Here is a 26,293-nt window from a genome sequence, read left to right as displayed (position 1 = left end):
CTACTCTGTTTCTAATGCCATTATACATGTAGTGTATCAATTTTATATTTTCAATCCAGTTATATCATTGTAGCAGTTCATTACTATTCCTCCCAACTTGTGACAATAGGTCAGCTAGGAGTGTCAAATATTTATCTTATGTGTTTTCATAGTTATTTTAATGTGACAGAGCCCATTGGAACCTTATTATTATTATTATTATTATTATTATTTTTTTTTTTTTTTTTTTTTTTTGAGACAGAGTCTTGCTCTGTTGCCCGGGCTGGAGTGCAGTGGCACGATCTCGGCTTACTGCAACCTCTGCCTCTCAGGTTCAAGTGATTCTTCTGCCTCGGCCTCCCGAGTAGCTGGGATTACAGGTGCCCACCACCATGCCCAACTAATTTTGTATTTTTAGTAGAGACGGGGTTTCACCATGTTGTTCAGGCTGGTCTCGAACTCCTGATGTCAGGTGATCTGCCCACCTCAGCCTCCCAAAGTGCTGGGATTACAGGCATGAGCCACCACGCCTGGGTCCTTTTTAAACAGGAACACATTGAAATCTTAAAAAGAACTTTCCATTCAACAACGTTCCTCTTGTTTAGAACATAAGAAGTTAGTATAAATGTTATGGTGTAGAAAGTGGCAAAGAGATTGATAATATACTATTGATAATATACTATGCTACTATTTTTTGCTAAGGGATTAGCTCTATCTTATACATAGCTATTATTTCCCTTTTTCTAATTTATAGCATATTGTAACAGAAAACTAAAACTCAATTAATAGAAAATGTTGATTTTTGCAGAACCATTCTTTCCATTCTTTCTAGCCTACCTGCATAGCTGACTAGATTAAACACTCTTTTACACCAGGCACTTTAGAAAAGAAAAAGTAATGGTGGTGCGGGGGAAGAAATGGAAATGGTTTAGTCTCTGTTTCCATGCTGCCCCCATTCTCTTGGTTTAGGACGGAGATTCCCACCTGAGCAAGAAGATGGAGAGGCTTTCTTTCACTCTGGGTGGACCTTACTCCACAGTGGATATGGTATTAATAGTTTTGTCTCTGGTTTTAATCTTTACCATCCTGGATTGGGTCACAGAATGTCATCCCAAAGTGTAATGTCAGCTGCAGCAGGCCTGGTTTATATCTAGGAGTCAGATTTTAGTGCTCTTGCCCCAGCCCCTGTCCATTAGAGCACAGTCTTCACTCATTCCTTTTTCCCAAGACTTTTACAACAGAAATGGGGTGAGAAGCAGCTCTCACTTTCTTATTTCCTTCAAACACCCAGTAAGGGAGTGGGAGATCGATGAGCTCATCTACTTTATCTTTCTTAAAGAGAATAATAAAACATTCTTCTGATTGGGTGGTGTTGACCATTGAGGAGTTGTCTTTGGCTCCATCATATATTTTAAGTGAAAACATACTATCTGAACCCTGAATATTAATATGGTCTTTATATTTATTTTCAGTAAGAAAAAGATAATAATATTTGACATTAAAAAAAAAAATCCCCAAAGCCCAGGCTAACACATTCTTTATCTTTGTCATCTCAAATTCCAAGGTTGGATAGACATGAATTGAACTCTAAGAAGTATCCTGTTCAATAACAGTCAAAATATTAAAATTTCTTAGGATTTTACAATATACTCAATAAGCCAGTTTTACAGTTATAGCCATCAAACATCTATACATAACAATAATCTTAAAACAATGTCTCCCAACTCATGTTCAGTAAATGATAGGATTATATAAAAATGTCAAGATTTTAATTTATAGAATAAGTCTATTAGTTTATGTATCACAAATTGAAATAGAATGAAATTTCTAAGCTTTAATCTACTCATCATTAATTGCTTGCTTTATATAGTATGTGTGTTGGATATTTTTTATTTTTGAAGATTTTTTCACAAACATCTCATTTACCCCAGTGGGGGGATAGGTATTTTCCCCATTCTGTACATGATTAAGCCAAGGATCAGAAAAATTGAAGTGATCCACCTAATCTACCATGAGTAGTACCAGGCAGGGCTGGAACCCAAGCTAACCCAACTCTGAGGCTAGGCTATATTACACCACCTGCATTGTAAGTCACTTTATCAAAGGGTAAAAGACACCGAAACCAAAAATTTTACAGTCCTCTTTGACCCAACTAGACTCATGTCCTGATCATTTACCTTAGTTAATTTAGTATGCAACCATTTATTAACAATGTATTTTTTGTTTGTTTGTTTGTTTTGAGACAGATGGGGTTTCACCATGTTGGCCAGGCTAGTCTCGAACTCCTGACCTCAGGTGATCCGCCTGCCTTGGCCTCTCAAAGTGCTGGGATTACAGGCATGAGCCACTGTGCCTGGCCTATTTGTTGAACAGTCTATACCTTCCTGGTAAATATAATTTTTACTAGAGAAATGGGTTTGTTGATTTCTCTTTGAATGTCTACATTTGCTACTATAAGATGTAGTTTGCTACTTAATGCAAGAGAAATATTATTAACAAAAATGTATTTATAGCTGAACTGGTGATTCTTAAAATTCTTATAATTCTCAAAAGTAGGTGAAAAAATAATATACTTTGCTTTCCTCTGTGGCCAGCTCCTGTCCTTATTCAAAATTTGAATTGTGAAAAATTATAGGTTACTTGAGTTTATGAAGCTTAGCTTAAAACTTCAAAATAAAACATAACTTTTGGTATTGCTCTTTTATATTTGAACAAAAAACATTTGATTTGGGATGCCAAAGCAAACCCAAAATGCTGCTTGCTCTTGACTATGGTTTAATTTAAAGACAGCTGTGAAATATCTTTATACTAATTAGATTTGTTTATATTAAATAAGAATGAACTGGAAATTGGTGATTTACTCGACAGATATTGGACCTTGAAAATTAAATAATTGTTCTAAAAACATTAGATCAACACTGATTTGAAATCCCTGGTTTGTAATTAGCCATGAGTGAAATGTGTGTTTAGTTCAAGTTGTGTGTTTGGTTTACATTAGCATGACTTGATTATAAAGTAAAGGAAAAATACTAACCAAATATCTCTGCAGTCCTCTAAGTTTCTCTCATCCTGAAACACTAGTTAGGTTGATTTTTTAAAAATTCTCTGTGAGTGTCTGAATTATTGCAAATCTGGTCCTGATAATAAATGGAGATGTATGTGTGCATGCTTGCACGTGTGAAAAATCAGGAAGCAGTCACCTTGCAGGCTAAAGAACTAGTAGAGAAAATTTCCTAAGTGAAAGTTTTAGGGTACCTATGGTAGCCAGCCTCTTTAAAGACAGATATAGTTCATTTCATTAGACAAATTATGATGGATTTGTGGTTTCTTGAAATAGAACTAATTATTTCTGTGGTGCCATTAAAGTCAGTGCATCCATTGAGCATCTATCTGCTCTGTGGCTGGCCCTTTGTGCACAACAGGCATATGCAGCTTGTTTTATGTGTTAGGCCAGGCATGGAGTGCAGAGCTAGTTATGTACCACTCTACCCCGACATGGGGCAAAGTAGAGCTCTCCCTGATGGAAAAACTTAGGGGCATACTCGAAGCAAGAAAATCAGCCTCCTTTGCCCATTCTTTTGGAATATATATTTCTAAATAAGAGCTAACATGACCATGATGCCATCAGGAGCTCGATACTTTGTCTCCTATGTCCTTAGGTTCCTTATATCTAGAGTCAATGTCAGGCTATGGGGTATGAAGTAGAAGCTAGACCTTTGAAGACCAGGTAAGTCAGAGAGGTAGAAGGATAGTTGTGAATGGAAGGGAGTAACTGGTGGGGAAGACAATATGGTTAACAAATTCTGAGGTGTAAAAAGATCCCACCTCTTTCAGCACAGCTGTGGATGTATGTGTAACCAGCTGACATCTCCCACAGGTTTGTGACTCCTTTTAGGTATTATGAGCCCTATCCAGTGTTGTGAATGGATGATGATGACCTTCCTGAGCAACATGGTAACATCACATAAGAACAAAATTAGAGGATAAGGTAAAGTGTAATGAACAGCAAGCAGTCCAGTGTAATTTGATGAGTCTAGACATTGTTGTATGAGACCAGACATTGTTGTATGCACTATATATGTTGCCTAGGCAAGCTGACTGAATATAAGGGACCAAGGACAAAATAGTCAACATATTGGTAAAGGAACCACATACATAACTTTAGTGACAATGGCTCTTCAGAATCATGTTTTGCATTTATAATTTGGGATCAGCACCAGTACAGTAGGTGCTCAGTAAGTGCTTAACTATTGAATGTTATAAAAATCTAGAATGGGCAGGGCATGGTGGCTCATGTGTGTAATCCCAGCACTTTGGGAGGCCAAGGTGGGCAGATCACTTGAGCTCAGGAGTTCAAGACCAGCCTGGCCAACATGGCGAAACCCTGTCTCTACTAAAAATACAAAAATTAGCTGTCTGTGGTGGTGTGTGCTTGTAGTTCTAGCTACTCAGGAGGCTGAGGCAGGAGAATCACTTGAACTCAGGAGGTGAAGGTTGCAGTGAGCCAAGACTGCACCACTGCACTCCAGCCTAGGTGGACAGAGTGAGACTCCATCTCAAAAAAAAAAAAAAATTAGCCAGACGTGGTGGCGTGCACCTGTAGTCCCAGCTATTCAGGAGGCTGAGGTGGGAGGATCACTTGAGCTCAGGAAGTGGAGGCTTTTGGGAGCTGAGATTGCACCACTGCACCCCAGCCTGGGCACCAGCCAGAGTGAGACTGTTTAAAAAAAACAAAAAAACAAAAAAAAACTATTATGTCCAGATGATCTGTTTTCTTTTGTGTTTTGCATACTTTTAAATATTTTAAAACAATCAAACTGGGTTTATTTCTTACCTTCTAGTATGTGCTCACATGTATGCCTTATTTTTTCTTTGAGACAGTGTCTCTGTCACCCTGGTTGGAGTGCAGTGGTGCAATCAAACTCCTGGGCTCAAGTGATCTGCCCACGTTGGCCTCCCAAAGTGCTGGGATTAAGGCATGAGTCACCATGCCTGGTCAGTGCCTAATTTATATGCTTGAAGCATGAATACCTCATTGTGTTTTCTGTTTTTATTCATTATGGCACATCCATTCTCTTTCCCCTTATTTTTGTTTAATTCTACTTATATACTTTTGAATAGATGATAACATTCCCATGGTTTGATATTCAAGAGGAACAAAAGGGAATACAGCAAAAAGTCTCCCCTGCTCTGTGTCCTCCAGCCTCCCAGGTTTCCTCCTCAGAATCAACCAATGTTATAAGATCCCTGTGTTTCCTTGCAGAAATATCTTACTAACATATAGGTAAATGCATATAAATATCTCCCCAGCCACCAGCTTTTATTTTTTTAATTTATTTTGTTTTTTATTTTTTAGATACAGGGTCTTGCTCTGTCCCTCAGGCTGGAGTGCAGTGGCATGATCTTAGCTCACTACAGCCTCAACCTCCTAGCCTCAAGTGATCCTCCCAACTTAGCCTTCCCAGTCACCAGCTTTTATTTTTTTAATTTATTTTGTTTTTTATTTTTTAGATACAGGATCTTGCTCTGTCCCTCAGGCTGGAGTGCAGTGGCATGATCTTAGCTCACTACAGCCTCAACCTCCTAGCCTCAAGTGATCCTCCCAACTTAGCCTTCCCAGTAGCTAGGATGACAAGTGCATGCCAGGCTAATTTTTTGTTTGTTTGTTTGTTTTGTATTTTTTTGTTAAGACGGGGTATGACTGTGTTGCCCTTGCTGGGGCTCAAGAGATTCTCTTGCCTCAGCATCATAAATGCTGGGATTATAGGTGTGAGTATGCTAGGTCCCACTTTTTTTTTTTTTAAAGATGGGGCTTTATTTTGTCATCCAGGATGCAGTGCAGTGGCACAAACATAGCTCACTATAGGCTTTTTGTAGAGAAGAGACCTCACTATGTTGCCCATGCTAGGCCTGAACTTGTGGCCTTAAGCAAGCCTCCTGCCTTGGTGTCCCAAAGTGCTGGGATTACAGGCATGAGCCACTGTACCCAGCCTGGTCTCCCCCTTTTACATGGTAGACTACTATATAAAAAGTGTTGCATACCTTGCTTTTTTCACTGAACAATATCTATCTTAGAGCTCATTCCATGTTGTCTATACTTAAAAAAAAAAGTCATCTGAGATTTATCATCACCCTAAATTACTCCAACATGCTGCTGACCACGACCTCTCCCTCACTTCTACACACACTTTCTGGCTTCATGAGCTCTCATTTCCTGACTCGTTACTATTCTGACATTCTATCAGTTCCCTTACCTTTTCCTTTCTGTCCAGACACCATCCTGCTTAAGCACTCTCAACTGCCTTGGCAAATTAGTGGCTTGCTGCAGTTTTTTTTTCCAGCTAATAAAACTCTGGATTTATTCAAACATCCTTTTCCATTTCCTTACACCTGGGTTTCTGGGTGTTCTAGAGGAAATTATTCTAATGTGCAGATGGGTGCCACAACACATTTATGATAACTGATCTCACATGTCCCATATGCCCAGAAGTTATATGTCCCTAAGCTCTTCAACTCATTGTCTTCAGTCACTCTTCCCACCAGAATGATTTTTCTAACATTGCAAATATGATCACATTAGAATTTTTTTATTGCAGCTCATCACCTATAATATTGTTTCTCAATATGTGATCATTGGTCTACCTGTGTCAGAACCACTGACTTCAAGGTCATTTATCCTAAGAAATATGTTTTTGTTTTTTAAAAACTACTTGTATTGAAGTACATAAAATATGCGTAATTTAAGTGTACATCTTGATGAATTTTGACAAATGTATGTACACCTTTGTAACCACCATCACAATCGAGAACATTTCCATTACCCGCAAAGTTCCCTTGGGCCCCTTTGGGGTGAGTCAGTCTCTCCTCCCCAAGGTAACCATTAATCCACTCTCTCCAGAGACTACTTTTACCTGTGTTAAAACTTCGTATACCTTTTTCACAAGATGGTACCGAATGCGAAGAAGGAAGCTCCTGCCCCACCTAAAGCCGAAGGAAGCTCCCGCCCCTCCTTTTGGCGAAGTCTTTGAAGGCCAAAAGACAGGGTTGAAGGGTGTCCACGGCCACAAAAAAAAAACACACAAAAAACAAAAAACAGAAGATCCGTACGTCACCCACCTTGCGGCGGCCCAAGACACTGCGATTCTGGAGGCAGCCCAAATATCCTCGGAAGAACGCCCCCAGGAGAAACAAGCTGGACCACTCTGCTGTCATCAGGTTTCTGCTGACCACTGAGTCTGCCATGAAGACCACATAAGATGTTCACTAGTTTACTTTCTTCTATTACCAAGATTGCCACCTTTGACTATCTAGGAATCAAGGTAATGTTAAGAGAGAGACCAAAAGGAGTTCCTTCTCTCTGTTATTTTTCTTTCTTTCTTTCTTTTTTTTCTTTTGAGACGGAGTCTTGCTCTGTCGCCCAGGCTGGAGTGCAGTGGCGCGATCTCGGCTCACTGCAAGCTCCACCTCCCGGGTTCACTCCATTCTCCTGCCTCAGCCTCCCGATTAGCTGGGACTACAGGCGCCCGCCAGCACGCCTGGCTAATTTTTTGTATTTTTTTTTTAGTAGAGAAGGGGTTCCACTGTGTTAGCCAGGATGGTCTCGATCTCCTGACCTCGTGATCCGCCCATCTCGGCCTTCCAAAGCGCTGGGATTACAGGCGTGAGCCCCGCGGCCGGCCCTCTCTGTTATTTTTCATTGGTTTGGGAGTTTGGAGCTTGTTAGATTGAGTTGTGAATGATAGAAAACTCAAAATAACAATGGCCTCAACAAGTAGAAGTTTATTTCTCCCATGCAAATAAGTTGGGAAGTAAACAATGTAGAACTGATATGGTGTCGCTGCTCCACCATCTCCAGGCTGTCCCCCTCTTCTCACGACCCAAGATGGAGATCCATATATCATATCCATATTCTCAGCAGCAGGGTAAAGGAAAAGCAAGGGAGGAGGGCATGCCCCTACCCTTAAGGACATGAAATTGCATGTGCCACTTCTGTTTGCATCTCATTGGCTAAAATTGGGTTGCACTGACCTCTCCTAGCTGCAAGGAAAGTGAGAAATGTAGTCTTTATCTTAGGCAGCCACATGCCCAGCTAAAAATGGGGATCTAACTACTATAAAAAAAAGGAGAAAATGGCTAGTTGAGCACCACTGGCTGTCTTTTCTGTAGCAGTGTCACATTAAAGACATTCCCATTCAATCTTGTTGGGATATATCTACCTCATTGCATGTCTTGAAGATCTCAGGAGGTGGTGTTCCCATCGTCAGTTCATGGGGTAGGTCCCAACTCTGGTGTGGAGTTTATGAATCTAAGAACAGGCATCTATGGGGACATAGAGATTCTCTGTGCTCACTAATAATGTGAGATTTTAGTGCCCTGTTTACATTTATGTTTCTGATCATGTTGGCTCCGCGGAGTGCTTTAACAGCCAATAAGAAAAAAATGGCAACTTACTATGTACATTATTAGTCAACACTTAATGATAGCCAAATAAAACTGTACAAAGATTTCTTGGTGTATCAAAAAAGGTGGATGGGGAGTGGTAGGCATATCACACAATATACCTGGTGCCATACTAAAGGCATCCAAACTTGAAACTTCACAGTGGCAGGTTATATGAAATTTGTGTTGTGTCTTCAGGTGATTTAAAAAAATATATGACATCTATCCTGTCAAGTTGATGTTAATTTGGATAGAATTGGCTTTATAGTTGTACTTATATTTATAAATTTTGTGGTTGTCATGGTTATATAAGAGATAAAAACAAGGAGTTTATAGTAAGATTTATATTTGTCCATCTTTAGATAACCTTATAATAACAATAGCACTGTCTGCACTGATGAGGCCACAGGGAATCTTTTCCCTTTCAGAAGGGTCAACACATTCCTCAAGGAAAGGGCACAAGCCTGAAATTGTCAAGTCTGGGTATACAGTGTGACAGGCCTAGACTGCAGTTGTGATCTGGGTGATCTTAGGCAAGTTTCCTCATTTGTGAAAATGGTAATGACAATAATGTCCTCATTGGGATTTGTGTGAAAACAAAATTAAATAATATATTCAAGGTTGGCAGGTGGTACAGTGCCTGGCTCATTGTAGGTTTGCTTCCCCTCTTCAAGAAGCAGTCCCTATATCCTCCAAATTTTCAAAAGGTATAAGCTGCAAATAAACATCTAAAAAAGTGCTCCAGAAAAACACTGAATCCTTTGGTCACCCAATGCAACCTAAAAATATGGAGAAAGACTAAGTAGAGAAAAAACTGCAAAAGAAATCATTCCTTTAGAGGATAACTTTGTCAAGAACACTCTTGTCAAGAGCACTGACACAGCCTTGCCATAGCCATAGACTATACACTGTCCAATAAGAAGGAGGAGGGAAAAGTGACGGTCTTCATCTCTGTGAATGCTATCTTGACCTAACTTTTAACTTGGTTCTCCACACTGATTAAATTACCTGGGCGAGTAAAGAAAAATCACTTTGTGTTCTGCAGATACATATCTTCTTAAATATCAAATTAAAGAGAAATTCCAATGCCAGCAAGTTGTGACTGAAATAACTATCTAGATATTCTTTCTTGGCCAAATTCTTGGGACCAAGAGATTACTACTGAATTCTTAGGAGGCTGTATCCATATGTTTCTTATTATTACTTTAAAAATTCTATGTGGTTTATTTCACCTCTATTTTATTAGGGAGAAAAAAGCACTTTGAATTTTTGGGATGAGAGGGAAGGAAAAGGCTTTTAATTTATTTTTGAGATGGAGTCTCACTCTGCCACCCAGCTGGAGTGCAGTGGCATGATCTTGGCTCACTGCAACCTGGCCACCTTCCGGGTTCAAGAGATCCTCCTGCCTCAGCCCCCCGAGTAGCTGGGATTACAGGCAAGAGCCACTACATCCAGCTAATTTTTGTATTTTCAGTAGAGATGGGGTTTCACCATGTTGGCCAGGCAGGTCTCAAACTCCTGACCTCAAGTGATCCACCTGCCTCAGCCTCCCAAAGTGCTGGGATTACAGGTGTGAGCCACTGCACCCGGCCGGAAAAGGCTTTTATTTCAATGAGGCACTACTCCTTTTTCAGAGACAGTCCCTCTGTGTTGCTCAGGCCATAGTGCAGTTGCACCATCTGGTTCAGTGCATCCAGGAACTCTTGGATTCAATTAATCTTCCTGCTTCTGCCTCCCAAAGTGCTAAGATTGTAGGCATGAGCCACTATGCCCAGCTGGAAACACAACATTCTTGATGCCAATTTTATAAGACACTGAGAGCCAAAGGAAGACTCAGAGAAGAAATCAAAATACCATGTGACTTTTTGGGTGGCCAGAAATTTATCTTAAGAAACAACACGCTGAAACCTAATACAATTTCCTTAAACCTCTGATCATTTGTTTTCTGAGAATATTGTTGGTCTCAAATCCAACGTAACTCAAATTATTTCATTATTTGAAGTATAAGAATAAGACTAGGCCGGGTGTGATGGCTCATGCCTGTAATCCCAACACTTTGGGAGGGTGAGGTGGACAGATCTCTTGAGCTCACGAGTTTGAGACCAGCTTGGACAGCATGGCAAGACCCCGTCTCTGCAAAAAATACAAAAATTAGCCGGGCATGGTGGCACACTCCTGTAGTCCCAGCTACTCAAGAGGCTAAGGTGAGAGGATCACCTGAGCCAGGGAAGTCGAGGCTGCAGTGAGTGAGCCGTGATCATGCCATTGCACTCCAGCCTGCATGACAGAAGCAAGACCCTGTCTCAAATAAAGAACCCACCAAATTCATGCAGATAATAAAATTATAATTTTCTCCACCTTTTAGTGGCATATTAGAATCTCCCCAGCTGGGAAATTTGAAAAAGAAACAAAACAAGGTGAAAGCTGTCTTCTACTTAGGATATTAATAGGGTTTGGGTTTCGGTTAATATTGACATAGAGTTTTATTTTTTATTTCTAGTCTATTTTGTTTTTACAAAATTTCTTAGTAGACTTTTACCATATAGCCTTAGAAAGGTATCTTGATTTTTCTGTACATTATTGTATTGTGAGATTAATCTTTTTCTTCCTTCAAGAGAAAATGAAGCCTCAAATCCTCAAAAATAAAAACCCTGGAGAAAAAGAGAATTTGCTGAGAAGAATGCCATTATCCTCTTGCAAATCCTTTCCTTTCTCTTATTCTCAGTCCTGCTGTCTCATGCACCCAACAAAAATACAACATAGTTTCAGCGTGGTGACTGGTGCTATAAAAATGCAGTTAAATAGAAACCCACAGTTGTGTCCTTCAGGGTAAAGATGGCTTCTGTCACAGAGAAAGCCAAAAGCCTAACAACATAGGAAAGCAAAACTCAGAATCAAGTATTTTCTGAATCCTGATTATTTTTAAAACAGTAGCCATAGATGCTATATTTCCAAGCACAAAATGAAAAAGGAAAGTTTTTAATTATGGCTGAGGGCAGGTCAAGAAGAAACACATTTAAGAAAGATTAGACACAAAGAATTTCCTGCTGGCAAGTGTTATTAAATAAAGGAATGTATTACTTTGAGACTTTTTTTTTTTTTTTAATCTGGCTGGGCACAGAGGATCATGCCTGTAATCCCAGCACTTTGGGAAGCTGAAGCAGACAGATCACTTGAGCCCAAGAGTTCGAGTCCAGCCCGGACAACATGGTGAAACCCCGTCTCTACTAAAAATACAAAAATTAGCAGGCTGTGGTGGTGCTGTCTGTAGTTACAGCTACTCTGGAGGCTGAGGTGGGAGAATCGCTTGAACCTGGGAGGAAGTTGCATTGAGTGGGATGATGCCACTGCACTCCAGCCTGGGTGACAGAGCAAGACCCTGTCTCAAAAAACAAAAACAAACAAACAAAAAAAAACAAGTATTTCTTTAGAAATCCACCAGAACCCTATGATGAGGTCTCATCTCTCTGAAAAGTTATGTGATCCAGCATTGAGGAGCTTTCCTTTCTCTGTCCAGCCCCGGGAATTTTGATTTAACAAGAATACTGAAATTGCAATGTATGTTCCTCTTCTCTACAACAGTGTTTCCATTGATAGTTCAAGAATGAGTTTTAAACGTTTGTCTTAAAATTACAGTATCCCATGTCAGTGCAAATGGCTCAACCCCTGGGGCCTTAATTTTAACTGTGGATGAGTTCTACGATATAACTTACCCCACTTCAGACATCTCTGAACTGAAATTTCCTTCCAATGTTTGACAGAGACTACAAAAGAAAAGGCATTCTCCAGAAGGCTGGCATTTTAAAAAATAACAACTTCTGATTATGAATGTTCCAGTATTTACCTAGAAAACACAGAGATAAAAACTTAACTTACCACTACTCAATGGAAAAAAAACCACTATGAATATATTTTTCACTCTAGGATGTATGAGCTTATATGTCTGTCCAATCATTTAGATACAAATATCTATAAACTGGGGTCATACTAAACATTATGAGATTAAAAAATTAAATATCCATCAGAAATATAATTTTAATGTCTGCATGACATTTTGTTATTGTAGCAATTATATGTAAATATATTTACTACCAAAATTTTGTAGTAAACTATTGTATAATTTATTATTAGTCTCTACTGTTGATAAATGTGGGCAACTTAAATTCGTTCCAATTAACAGGTAAAGTGGTAAAATGGTAAGTCCTTAAGTTACCTTAGATCCTTGGGAAAGCACAGTAATTTGTTGACGAAGTTAAGGACAAGTAAAGTCAAGTGGGAAACAGATGAAAATGGCGAGCGGAAATAGAAGTTTGGGTGTCTGGACCCATGAACTAAGGCCTAAGGCAAATGATGCTGAACGCCTCTCTGTCCCCGCCCAACATTTTACACTCGGGACATCTAGCTAAAAATGAACATCAAATACCAATTCGGATGATAATTAAAATGTACTGGGGGAACGACAAGCAGTCTGGAGAATGAATCTGAACGTGGCTCTGGGTGCGTAAAGAAAACATCTGTACAGACATGATATAATACACAAAGTCTGTACCCACTCAGTGCATCTGAGTCCTTTTGAGCCTGGAGACCAAGTCCTTTTCCCCAGCCTATTGGGTCTTGGCGTCACTTCTAGCTGATTTGCTAAATCCTCAAAACAAAAGAAAACGAAACCCGTGGGGCTTAAATCCGGTTGTTCTTAAACTTGGCAACTATCAGAACCCTAGGGGAGGTGTTTTGTGTTTGTTTCTTTCGGCTTTTGAAACTGCATGTGAGGACGTGGCTGGGCACTGTGCGTTTGTAACCTGAGCCGCAGGTGAAGCTTCCCAGAGGGCGTCCCCGGACCGACTTCGAGGAGACCCCAAATCCACTGTCCCCCGGTGGCCGGCTGTCTTGGGAGCTTCCCCGCGGCCCCGAAGCCCCGCGGTGCTCTCAGGATACCCCCTCGACCTCCGTGCCCCACCAGGGGGCGCCCCGACTTCGCAGCGCGCCCGCGGTGAATCGGCTGCCCTCGGGCGGGCCCGGCCCTCCAGGACCAGAGCGCGTCCTGAAAACGCTCAGGTGCGGCAGGAAGGGAGTGTAACCCCGAGAGGGGCAGCAGGCTGTAGGGGGCGCCTCCTGCACACCCGTCAGCGCTCCGGCTCCCTCGGACACCGCTCTCGCAAAAGATCTTGTTTTGTGTTTTGTTTTAAAAGTCTTCTCCGCCCCCATACTGCTTGAAGGCGTAAATGAGGGAGGGGTGGGAGGGGTGGAAGGGGGAAACGGAGAAAAGAGACGCTGGCGGACTGAATACCTTCTTTAAATTACTGCTGACACCTCGGTTCCAGGCCCCTAAAATCTCAATCAACAATCTATTAGAACTCAACAGGAGTAAAACTAAATCCTCGTTTAAGTGTATTTATCCGATCTCCTTTCTCTCTTTCAAATGCTAAATCCATTTCAGCATATGCCCCCTTCTTTCTCTCGCCTTTCTCTCAAGACTGGCAGCCCATACCACTCTTGTAAATATGAAAGATGCTAATCATATGACATATCACGTCTCCGTCGGAGCCGGAATAAAGCCTTCAGATTTGGGATCATTGCCTCCAGACAACAGCTTCATCAGCCGGAAAGTTGGTTTTTTTTCTCCTTTCCTTCAACCCTCAATCCCTTCTTTGTCTGGAGGAAAATGCAGCCGACTCGAGCCACCCAGGCCATATGGTTCACTCTGTATTTTCTTAGTTGAATTCTGAATTGTTTCTGTGACTTGCGAAGTTTTTTTGGAAGTGCGTGTAAAGACATAGAAGAACTACTTGCGCAGGGAGCGCTGCCCGGGCGCACCGCGGCCGCCCCCTCCCGGCCTGGAGACCCGGCCCTGGCTCCTCCGCCGAGAGCTGTACTAGCAACTGCGTTATCGCAGGGTCGTTTCTACCAGGCAGGCCACAGCTGTCTGGTTCGCGCCTGGTGCTAACGCTGCGCCTCGCTAGGCGCCTGGCACTCGGTAGGCGCTCGAGAAATACTTCGGGGGGAAAGAAAGAATGGATAAATCAGCAATAAGTGTCGACCCCCAATGTTTTAGATTCTAAAGTATATCTTTAGATCCCTGAAAATAAACCATACCCCCGTCTCCCAACACTATTGCATTACACTGTTTTATTGTTACATACACGTATCCTTTTCTGATATATAAAACAATTTTTTTTTGTAGACGCGGTCTCACTCTGTTGCCCAGGCTGGAGTGCAGTGGTGCGATCTCGTCTCATTGCAACCTCCCGTTTCCGGGCTCAAGTGATTCTCCCACCTCAGCCTCCCGAGTAGCTGGGATTACAGGCACGTACCACCAAGCCTGGCTAATTTTTTTTTTTTTTTTTTTTTTTGAGACGGAGATTTGCCCTGTTGCCTAGGCTGGTCTCAAACTCCTGAGCTCAAGCGATCTCGGCCTCCCAACGCGCTGGGATTACAGGCATGAGCCACCGCGTGCCCGACCCCTAAAACGATTTTTAATACCTTTTGAATGTAAGCTCTGTGGGGGTAGGAATGTGCGTCTTGTGCGTCGGTGTTTCCTGGGCCTAGTACAGTGTTTGACATACACTGGGTGTTCATTAAGTGTAGTTTGAATGTAGGAAGGAGAAATGATTCAATGAATCAATTAAAGTAATAAACTGATATCCTTTTCCCAAAAGGTACAGATTAAGGAAGAGTCTCTGCTAAAGATTCGAACTTATTTACCTCAACAACACCCTTTTAATTTGTATCAGCAACAATAAACGATACATTTATTTCCAGAAGAGAATTAAGTTTTGTTTTGTTTTGTTTTGGGTATTTTTTTTTCCTTAGTGGGGAAAGGAGAGGGAAAATCAGCTTTCAAGATCTTTATCCATTTCTCAAAGTTCTGTGTTTTCCAGGTTCGGGACGGTCCCTGCGAGGGAGCAGGCTGCCAAATTTCCTTTCTCTCTGTCTAACTCCTTACACAAATCCCAAAGGGCCCTTTCACCAAATCATTAAATTCTACAGAGGTGGTCAAGCTCGCACTGCTTTTCATGAAACGCAGAAAGAAAAGGGTCCTTGAAGTTTAGAAGATGCCCAAGGAAAACTCCTTGAATGACATCAAAAGAATGAGTTTCCATAGCTGTTGAAGCACGAGGGCAGTGTATCCGCACAAAGGGGGATCGGGGCACTGGGACGGGCCCACCGCTCTGTCCCAGGACAATTGGGTCACTGAAATAGGGAATTAATTACCATTGGAGAGTGGGCAGCCCATTCACCACTGGCTGAGTTTTATTAAACGCCAATATAAATAACAAAACAACTCTTGTGGCTGCACTATTCCTACACGCCAAAGGAAGGATTATGCTGGGGATTAACATCTTAAAGTCTATGAGACTTTCTGACTCAAGGCTCGGAGCTGGTAATCGTGTTTGTCTCCTGGTTCAGCGATTAGTGCTCTCTTTCTTGCACTTTCCCCTGGATAGCCAATGTCCCTTTTTGCAGGCACAGAAGGGTGGGGAAGAGGTTCTCTCCCTAGTGGGCCCCCAGCTCTCCATTCACGCGCTGGCTGTTCTTTTCCCCTTACCTGAAGAAAACAATCAGAAAGCTGGCATGGATTGGCAAAATCTCCTACGGTAATTTCTTTCCTTCGTGGGAAAGAAGAGGGACATTTGGGTAGCGGGTTGCCTCAGGGATAAGAAGTCTGCGGAGCTTTGCCTTCCCCAGAGCAGGTGGGGACAGGGTATAGCGTCTGCGAAGAAGAAAGTGAGCCTCCTAGCACCTGCGGGGCCGATTCCGCGCTAGCAAGCTGACTGACCTTGTGTGTCAAGCCGAATCCCGGAATGTTTGGCTTGGAGGCACCAGGGCACGTCGTGCGGGCTTGGGGCCAGGGTCTCTAGAGTGGGGCTTGGGGCCTGGGGGATGATCTTCCCTGCCTTCTGTCTGCTCTGGTGGATGCCGATTCCTCGGACGCGATGAAAATACTGAAGGGGAGGGGCTGGCGCAGTGAAGCGCAGTTCAGTGACCTGGCCGGGACCTCTCCAGGGCTAGGTTCAAGCCGAATCCTCCCCGGACAGGATTCAAGGGGAAAACGTGGGGGAGACCGAGAATACCATGTGGGATGCAGTAACTGGGGATCGGGGCGAATTTACATTGTTTTCTCCTTGGCTTCCTTGGCTCCCGGATAGGGGACCGTCAGAAACTCCGAATTCACACTCATTCCCAGCGCTCACCACTATCAATAACGAATCCTAGCGTTGCAAGGGGTGCTCTGCGGAGAAAGCTAATTGTTTCCATACCAGGCTCTCCTGCTCTGGAAGCTGCGTTTCTAGACTGCAGCGAAGAACTAGAGACCGTTGATGTAAAAGATGTTTAGGATTTACCAACTTTTTCCCGCCATCTTTCCATCTTTCTGAGAACTCACTCGGAGGATTAGGATTTGGGTTACAAAGCCCCCTTGTCAGGTACTTCATCTTGTTATTTTAGCAGAGGGTAGACACGCCATCTCCTTTGGCCAACGGTGGTTTACTGAATTGGGGGACAGGCTCGCTGGATAGCCAAACCTTGGCTTTTGTCCTCTCAGGGAAGGGCGCCCTCTTTCGCGCCCCCGACAGTCACCTGCAACAGCAAGGGACTAGGCGGCGACCATTTGTCCTCTTTCGCAACTTGTGAGGTCGAAGTGTGGAGGGAATGTAGCCTATGGCTCCACAGCAACACCTACCCTAAACTTTAGGGCTTTTGGGTCGTCTCAAAGTTCAAGCTTCTTAGAAGCAACAAAGACTTTCTAAAGATCCCCACCCTCTCACCCCTCCCCTTACTCCACTTGTCTCTCACTACACGCACCCAGCTCCCTTTCTTTCTGAGGCTTGGGGATGAGTTTAAATCATTGTGCTCCCATTTCTTGAAAACTGTCTGCTTTGAGCTTTTGTTCTCTTAAAGTAGGATTCTGCACTGAAAGAAGGGCTGAAGATGAACAGTTTGACCCCTTAGGACAGTTCATGCAATGGACAGGAGCGGCCCTCGGTCACCATCCTGGCTGATGCTATTCACTCACTCCCCTCCCCCTTCACAGAACATTTCAGCCTCGTTTCATCTGGACAATCTTTTAGACCACACAAGTGCCTCTTGAATTTATTTAAGTTACAAGAGTGCTAGAAGAGTACAGCTAAGGATATTTGGCATTAGTTATGCCTTCGCAAAGCTGAGTACAAATCGAAATTGCTTTCTTTTTCCTGCAAAACTAAGCAAAATGCTGAACAAATACAATTCTGCTATCTAGGCAACTGTGAGTATGAACAGTTGGTCTTTGGATTGTATGAGGTTGTCCTTGGGTGTTTCTTTTCTTTTTAAAAATGATATTTTTCACAGTGAGAAATATTTTCAGAAATGCTCTGTGATCAAGTGTAAGTCAGCTCTTGAAGGCTACAGTACAAACACACAACCAAAATTTTTAAGAGTTCCAGGGTATATAGAGAGCGTCTTTTTTTTTTTAACAGATGTACTTTAAAAAATTGTTTTATACTTTTTTTTACATTTTAAGTTCTGGGATATACGTGTGCAGAATGTGCAGGTTTGTTTCAACATGTGCTGTGGCGGTCTGCTGCACCTATCAACCCATAATCTAGATTTTAAGTCCCTGCATGCATTAGGTATTGGTCCTAATGCTCTCCCTCCCCTTGTCCCCCAGCCCTCTTCCCCCCACCCCCGCAGGCCCCAGTATGTGATGTTCCCCTCCCTGTGTCCACGTGTTCTCATTTACAGATGTACTTTTTATAGTAATCAGACATACATCACTGCATATGCCCAAAGAAGCCCTCATTAAAAAAAATAAAATTCTATAAACCCGATGATGGCTTTACGTTTAGTGATTAGAAATTGATTTATAGCAATGTTTGAATATGTACATAATCCTAAGTTTCTTGACATTGTTGGAATAGTTTTTCCTTTTGCAGGAAACTTCCAGAATAGGAAGTGTGTAGTTTACCTTAATACAATTTTACCATTACTAAGCATCTGTGTAGGATATACTTAAATATGCATTATTAACTTATCACTCACAGACAGTATAGAAGGTTTGGATTTTGTCACAGGAAAACATGTGCCCTTTCAGTGAGTCATAAAAACATAAAATCCTGGGAGAATAAAAAAACTGGAGAGTCAGATGTCCAAATACTGTTAACAATCAACTAAAGAAATCCATTGTGTGTTTCACTGGCACTAAGCATCAAACCCAGCTTGATCTCATTGTTATTTGGGGTTATATGAGGCTCACCAAGTTTCCCTTTAAGTCTCTACTTCTACTTAACTGGATTCCAATTCTGTTCTTCCCCCAAATATATTTTATCATTAAATCAACCCAGCACTTCCTAGCTAAACCAAAAGTTTAAAGCAACGTGTCCAAAGACAGGTATCTCCACTGACACTAAAATAAATTTTCCTTTGTTTTCATTACATTAATCTATTTTGGCTTGTATTTCTTTGCAGGCAACTCCTGTGAAGCGATATAGATATCTAAAGACTGAAAAACCAAGGTTCCTCCTATCATTCAGGTATTTGTTTTTAAAAGTCTTGATCATTTCCTCAGAACCTAGCTTCCTTGTCCTTATATTTTATTCAAATTTACAAACAAATTCTGTGTCTGCTCCCACATGTGCCTTCAGTCCCTACTGGACTGGACACATCCACATCCTTGGCAGGTTTTCTTTTAGGGGGACTATGAGAAGAGTGTTTTCTTTTAGGGGGACTATGAGAAGAGTATTTTCTTGTTTCGTATCAGTGATAATTGCCTATAAATTAACGCTCATGTGTACAGCAGCAAAGGTAAGCACTTCTAGCATAATTTTTGCTTGGTCAAACTTTTTATGAAGTTCTGATTCTGCAGGTTCATGATAGACAGAAACCCAAAGATATGTGAGAGGCAGGTGCTGTGTGCTAGAAACATTGAAAGTGTCTCTCTTTTCTTCTTTCATTTTCATTTCTGCACTTCTAACACATGAAGTTTAGCTGTTCTAAAATAATCGAGGAGGAAACTGGCAAATGATGCTTTTATATTTTGGGAATTTGCTTTAAAAAGGGAGAATATGAAAACACAAACATCAAAGAGCAAAGTGGAAATCATGATAGTTTTCAAATAATTCCAAGACAGAAGGAAGTCAAGTTTGAAGAACTGCAATGGGTAATGCTCCTTTTCACAAGTTTCTAATTTTCATTTTCTTTACTTTGTGCCTTCCAATCCTCCTTGTTACCTCCCTGAAGAAAACATTAAACAAATTAAAGCCATGCCAAAATACTAACAGCTAATTTAACCACCCCGTCTTTGGAATACAGCTTGTTTCTAAGTCCTACAAACTGAGGGAGACAGAAACCAGAAGACAGCATTCTCTTTCCCTTCTACTCTTCCACTCCTAACACTCCAACTGTGCCTTGCCTAAAGTTAATTTGCAAAGGGGATCTCAAGGGACGCCACTCCGGTCTACTGAAGTCCGGATCCATCCCCATGTCGACAAGAGGGTGGGCATGAACGTGGGGAAAGTGGGGAGGGCTAACGAGCAATTCAGAACAAGTTTCCCCCGAGGTCCAGTAGCCCTTCAGCTCTTTTTTGTCATTGAAAAGCAGAATTGGGAAGATGGGCCCCTTGTCCCTACAACGCCCCCCAGCGCGGAGCAGAGGTCACAGAAATGTCAGCGCAGCGCATTTGCTTGCAGGAGCAGCAGCTCTGCCGCTCCTCCCGCTCGGTTCGCTGCCACCCACGCAGGAAGCCTCCTTGCTGTCCCTCCAGGCTATAAACTGGGTTAACCCCAGCAAAACCTGCATCAGTGCCCGGAGCCTCAGTTTCCTGTATGTAAAATGAGGGGGATCCTTTCAGCTCTAACATGTGAGTGATTTCATTCTCACATCCTCTAAAAGCTCATCAACTGCTCCCCTATCCGACCTCCCCTCCCAAGAGACGCCTGTTTGAATCCCCAGTGTCCTCTCCCTTCACTCTCCCACGCCGTTCCGACGGACCCCAAACACACTTGTTCACGAGGTGTCCACATCTCTCCATCCACGCCATTCTCCTCCCCTAACCAAATGAATCAATTTTAAAATCGTTTACTATTTGATACAACCCCTAAGAGGCTTTGCCAAGAGACGCCCGGCAGCACCACAGGGCTAACTGCTTTCCCCGGGATTCTGACCCCCATTAACTAATTCCTAGTTCCCATCACCCGGGAGTTAGGAGGGCCGGCAGCGCCGGGTGCGGTGCCTGCGCGCGCGCCGGGCGGGGGGAGCCTCGGCGGCAGCGAGGACGAAGGCGGGGGCGGTAGCACGGGTCCCCCCATCCGCCCCCAGCGCTCGGGCCCCTAATGAGCTGCTGAAAGGGAGCGGGCTCCGGTGCGCGTGGCTCGCAGGCCTCCCGGAGTCCAGGGCGCCCTGATTGGCCAGCTGCGCCTCGCGACCTCCATTCATTAATAAATTAGCGGCACGCTCCAGCCGAGCGCGAGCCACCAATCACAATGGACAGCGGCGGCGACAACAGCCGCAGCTTGAGCCTCTGCGGCCGCTGCGGCTTCGCCAGCTCCGGCCGCAGCCCGGAGCTCCAACAGGAGCTTTAGAACCATTTTATGCTGATTAGATAAAGGGGGAAAAGAGAGGCGGGGGTGGTGGGAGGAGGAGGATGGATGGCAGGGCCAAGGGAGGGGGAAAGGCGGTGAAGAAAGAGAAAGAAATGAATGATGATAATGCAATGAAAAGAATAAGCCAGAGGAGGGAAAAGCGGGGGAGAAGGGGGGCAGGACTGACAGGAGGAGGAGGCGGTGGCGGGGGAGGAGGGGGCCCGGGGCAGATCTGATTGTTTTCTTGGTGGTATATAAGGGGTTTTAAGGAGAGTCGTGTGCCAGACACGCAGCCACTGAACCACAAGCAGCTTCGCTTTAACTGGAGTGCCTGGGAGTCGCGTGCCAGGAGCCGCACGGCCAGGGACTGACTGACAGACAGACACGCACCACCACCACAACACACGAGACCCGGGCGGGCCGCCGCCGCCGCCGCCGGGGCTCTTGGCAAACTCGCCGGTCGCAGAGGTCCCCCGCGGAGCTGCGCCACAGTAGCGCCGGGCTTGCAGCTTTCACGCCGCGCGAAGGACGCGGCGCTGCGCTCGCAGCTGCGCGGAGATTCCCGGCACACGCCAAAGTCACAGCAACGCTGAGGCACAGTTAGAGCCAACTAAGTAAGTATTCGAGCCACCGCTTCCAACTACGCAGGTGGTTTCCCCGCACTCAGTCCAACCACACCCGCACGCCCTCTGCTCCGCGCAGAATCTTTGTCGCGGAGGCCGCATTCCCTTCTCGGGGAGGGAACGCAGGACGGCCCGCGGAGGGCAGGACCCGGCTGACTGGCGGCAGGGTCACAGCGAGCGCTAGCGGCGCTCCTGACCTTGGTTAGCACTGCCTGGGTTTCTTCCTTCGCCTTCCTGCTCCGCGCCATTCGGAGCTGGTCTTCTCGGGTGCGCGCCGGAGCACGCCCCTGTGACACGAAGATCGCGCCTCTGTTTCTTTCCTTACACCTCACTGCCTTTTTCCCCTTCCTCTCTCTCTTCGGTAGGATGTTCGTCAAATCCGAGACCTTGGAGTTGAAGGAGGAAGAGGACGTGTTAGTGCTGCTCGGATCGGCCTCCCCCGCCTTGGCGGCCCTGACCCCGCTGTCATCCAGCGCCGACGAAGAAGAGGAGGAGGAGCCGGGCGCGTCAGGCGGGGCGCGTCGGCAGCGCGGGGCTGAGGCCGGGCAGGGGGCGCGGGGCGGCGTGGCTGCGGGTGCGGAGGGCTGCCGGCCCGCACGGCTGCTGGGTCTGGTACACGATTGCAAACGGCGCCCTTCCCGGGCGCGGGCCGTCTCCCGAGGCGCCAAGACGGCCGAGACGGTGCAGCGCATCAAGAAGACCCGTAGACTGAAGGCCAACAACCGCGAGCGAAACCGCATGCACAACCTCAACGCGGCACTGGACGCGCTGCGCGAGGTGCTCCCCACGTTCCCCGAGGACGCCAAGCTCACCAAGATCGAGACCCTGCGCTTCGCCCACAACTACATCTGGGCGCTCACCGAGACCCTGCGCCTGGCGGATCACTGCGGGGGCGGCGGCGGGGGCCTGCCGGGGGCGCTCTTCTCCGAGGCAGTGTTGCTGAGCCCGGGAGGCGCCAGCGCCGCCCTGAGCAGCAGCGGAGACAGCCCCTCGCCCGCCTCCACGTGGAGTTGCACCAACAGCCCCGCGCCGTCCTCCTCCGTGTCCTCCAACTCCACCTCCCCCTACAGCTGCACTTTATCGCCCGCCAGCCCGGCCGGGTCAGACATGGACTATTGGCAGCCCCCACCTCCCGACAAGCACCGCTATGCACCTCACCTCCCCATAGCCAGGGATTGTATCTAGAGCTGCCATTTCTGCTACCCACGCCAGGCCTTAGTGGGTTCCCTTTCGTGTCCCCAGTCGAGCCCTCCTCCCTTCCCCTGCCCCTCCTTTCCACGCCCTGGAAACCATCTCATTTCACAGGGCAGGTGTAGCCTTTCTGATTCCTCGGTTGTTTCTTGCATTTCTTGGCTTTGGGTATCCTTCATTCAGACGGGCTCTGATTTATTGAAGGTGTGATGGAGCTTATTGTCAAAGCCAAGGGTGGCGTTTTGGGGGCGCTTCTTGAGACGAAAAAGACCCTGGGAAGAGATGATGGTGGCATATCTAAAGAGTTTGCAGAGCGGACTGACGCTCCTCCTCTTTCTCTTTAACGCCGAAGGACTTGGTGCAGTTCGTGTGAATCTCACAGGGGGAATGCAACTGGTTCCTGTGATCTCTTCACCTTTGCTTCTACATAGAGATGTTAATGTCGAGTAGAAAGAAATGTATCTTAGCATCTGAATGATTTTGCTGGTAATAATATTATCCACAGATTTGCAATGGCTGGCATCTGCTTTATTCCCATTGCTGTCTGCAGGCTGTGGGAATTTCACCTGTCAAACCAAACTTCCCTCTCTGATGTGCACTTTGTTCTGTTTCCCAGATTCGTCACAATGCCTATTGTCCTGTCCTTCTCTTTCCTTTTTCTTCCCCATTTTGCCATCTGTCTCTTATGATTTATAAGGGGAAAAAAACTTGTTTTGTTAGAGGGGCAGGTTAGAAGTCATTGTATAATTTGTAGGCTTTGTAATGATTGAATGCAAGCGTGGAAATTTAGGCTGAACTCTCTATCAAAAGGAAAAATGTGGAGGAAAAGGGAAAAATCAGGAGGGAGGATTGCTTCATGCATTATTTATCTCGACCTTTTAGGGGAGAAGGAACTCCCCCATTCTTTCAAGAGATTAAAAATAAATCAACAGTCTGAAAACCTAAGCAGACACGGAGCATTATCCGGATCAGCCACACACGTGTTCCCTTCTATTTATTATAAAGAAATTTTTCATGGGAAATTATGTATTTTTTGTATATTCTACAGAGTTTATTCTAGTATGTATTTACATCTTGAAGAACAAGAAAGTTGTTCTTGTGATTAAACTATAAATAAACTATCTAATTTTCATAAGTTTGTGTGTTGTATTCTACCTTTTTCTTGCTTATGTGATTTTTAGATGCCAAATGAGTTGTGTTTTTTTGAAATTCTTCCCATGTCAAATTGAATATAGTACTTGTATTTTTGGCAATGCTTTGTGTAGAATATCACTAAGAAATCACAAAAAGCTGAATCATATTTGAGACACTAATATTGAAAATAAGAGTGTAACTCTCTATTTTTAAGATAAACACACAATTTATTTCTAAGAAATAAATTTCTGAGCAAACAAGATAAGCAAAAAAGGGGAGAAGAATTTAAATGATAATTAAGTCATGATAAGCTCCAAAGTTCAGAAAACCTTGATTTGAAAAAAGTGAAGTTGGAATTTCTTGGTGGAGTGTGTAGAAATTTGTTTTTTGTGCAACTCATTTGGCTTCAATTCTAATCTGTAAACTGAAGGGATTGGACATGACCTCCAAGGGTGCTCCCTTTCCAGCTCTAACATCTGTGATGTAACAGTACGTATAAATTCATTATTAGAAGCAGATTTCCTATTAGGCATTTTAACAAGCTAGTTGCTTTTAAAAGCAGACTCCCAGAATAAAGCAGATATTTAGAGTGAACTGGAATTGAAAATATATAAAGAAATAGCTCCGCTTTCCCAATATTTGAAGTAATTACATAGTCAAAACTTCTTCAAAGAGAAAGCAAAAATGGTTTAACTTGCACCTCAATCTCCAAAGCAGAAATGAATGACCTTTGATTGGCTTTGGGTCAAAAATGACCAAATGAAGGTTGACCACATTCTATGCTTAATCCCCTTGGGGAAGAGTGTCTATGACAACACAAGCTAAAAAATATCACATTAAAACTTGGTCGTTCACAGCACCCACCTCCCCATGAATGTCTTACCTGCATCTGGTTTGGGCTAAATACTCCACTCTTCTGCACAATGCAATAATAATTTCTCCTGAGGTGTCTATCTGAAACTACTCCTCTCTAATAACTCCATTTTAATCAAAGGAAGAACTAACTCAGGGTTTTTGTTTCATTTTTTATAGCCAAGCATGAGATACCTTTTGGTAAATCCCTTTTAATTTAAAGACTGTGTTACTCTTAGCTGCTCTTTGATTATCTGACATGGGGAGAAAGTGATATTTCTCTTATATTCACATTTATGTTTCTAATGTTTAAAAAGCCAAGCCAGCAAGCAAAGGAATTGTAATATGATAGTTTGAAAACACCAGTTTTGGTGCTGAACAATGCTTCTTCTGGTGATACATTTGATGATACATGGTGCTTCTTTTGGAAACTTGCTAAAGAAATAGTTCATGACAAAATCTCAGATGCAGCTACTCCTCCGACTATGGGAAACCTTCTCAATTGGTGAAGCCATCCCATAAAAAGATGACCCTAATGGCTAAGGTGTAGAGGCAGGGATGGATAGATGATTCAATAATCCTAGCTCTGAGCAAGACTAATACAGCTAATACAGCTAATACAGACTTCACTCTTGACCTAGCAGACTCTACACACTTCTTCCAGGTCCAGAGTCTTGTTCAAGTTCTCAAAGCTGGAGCTTGCAGGTCCCCATTACACACAAGCAGATATATCCTAAGTGCCCGGGCTTTCATCTACCATTTGCAATTCACACTCAGGCTTTCCCTTCCCCATCTAGAACACACCTTATTTTAAACTAAATTGGCGCAATTATTTTTTATGGCATCTAATCATCTTAAGCAGGTAAGAATGATGTTCTGACTGCCTCAGCGCCGAGATTCTCTCCCCTAATCCGTTGCAACCTTCACAGCCGGTGGCCTGAGGCCCAGTCGTTCTCGTCCCTTCCTAGTAGGAATGAGTACAATTAGAGGGTCAAAGCCGCTGCTTCTGCAGTAGGCAACAAGGTAGTATTTCCATTTTATTCATTTCCCTCCCGACATTGTGACCTCGCTGTGATGGGCTGCATCTGTGTGCACCAAGTAGGTTTGCAGGCCTCGGAGCCACGCCATTTTATTTCTGGTGGCTCTGATGAGAGACACTTCAAACAACGCTGTGGAGATTTTCTTCCGGTGACAGACACAGACTCTCAGTGTTTCTAGATCTTTCCAACGCCAGCTAGCGCGCTGCGGCGCGTTTTCCTAAGTGCGGAGAGGCGCGAAGGTGGGTCCTGTTCTCATTGGAGCGTCGCTTTAGCGCGGCCGGCGTTCCGGGATTGGCTGTATTTATTTGTTCTAAAGTGCTCAGGCCTTGTTACGGCTCATTTTTCCTTCACTAGATTTTAAATACATCCATCTGAGTGCCAAGAAGGAGAAAAAAAAAGTAGAGAGGCGGACTGCCAACCGCTGGGCCCGCCACGGGAGCCGGACCTAGGCTCAGCCGGAGGCAGGAGGAGGGGCTGAGGC

At 44.1% G+C, this 26,293-nt stretch overlaps 1 protein-coding gene across 1 annotated transcript; it reads left to right on the top strand.

Moving 5' to 3' along the window:
• Window positions 1-19,394: 19,394 nt before the first annotated feature.
• NEUROG2 (neurogenin 2) lies at window positions 19,395-23,921 on the top strand. Its single transcript, XM_034959027.4, has 2 exons — window positions 19,395-21,586; window positions 21,961-23,921. The coding sequence occupies exon 2, from the start codon at window positions 21,962-21,964 to the stop codon at window positions 22,778-22,780; it is 819 nt and encodes a 272-aa protein (XP_034814918.1). The 5' UTR covers window positions 19,395-21,586; window position 21,961; the 3' UTR covers window positions 22,781-23,921.
• Window positions 23,922-26,293: the final 2,372 nt, after the last annotated feature.

Source organism: Pan paniscus, chromosome 3 (genome assembly GCF_029289425.2).
Source record: "Pan paniscus chromosome 3, NHGRI_mPanPan1-v2.0_pri, whole genome shotgun sequence".
Taxonomy (NCBI): Eukaryota; Metazoa; Chordata; class Mammalia; order Primates; family Hominidae; genus Pan; species Pan paniscus.
This window is presented reverse-complemented; position numbering and strand designations above follow the sequence as displayed.

What these genes read in the sequence shown, in the direction of transcription:
- NEUROG2 (XM_034959027.4), top strand. Translation starts at nt 21,962, where the DNA reads ATGTTCGTCAAATCCGAGACCTTGGAGTTGAAGGAGGAAGAGGACGTG.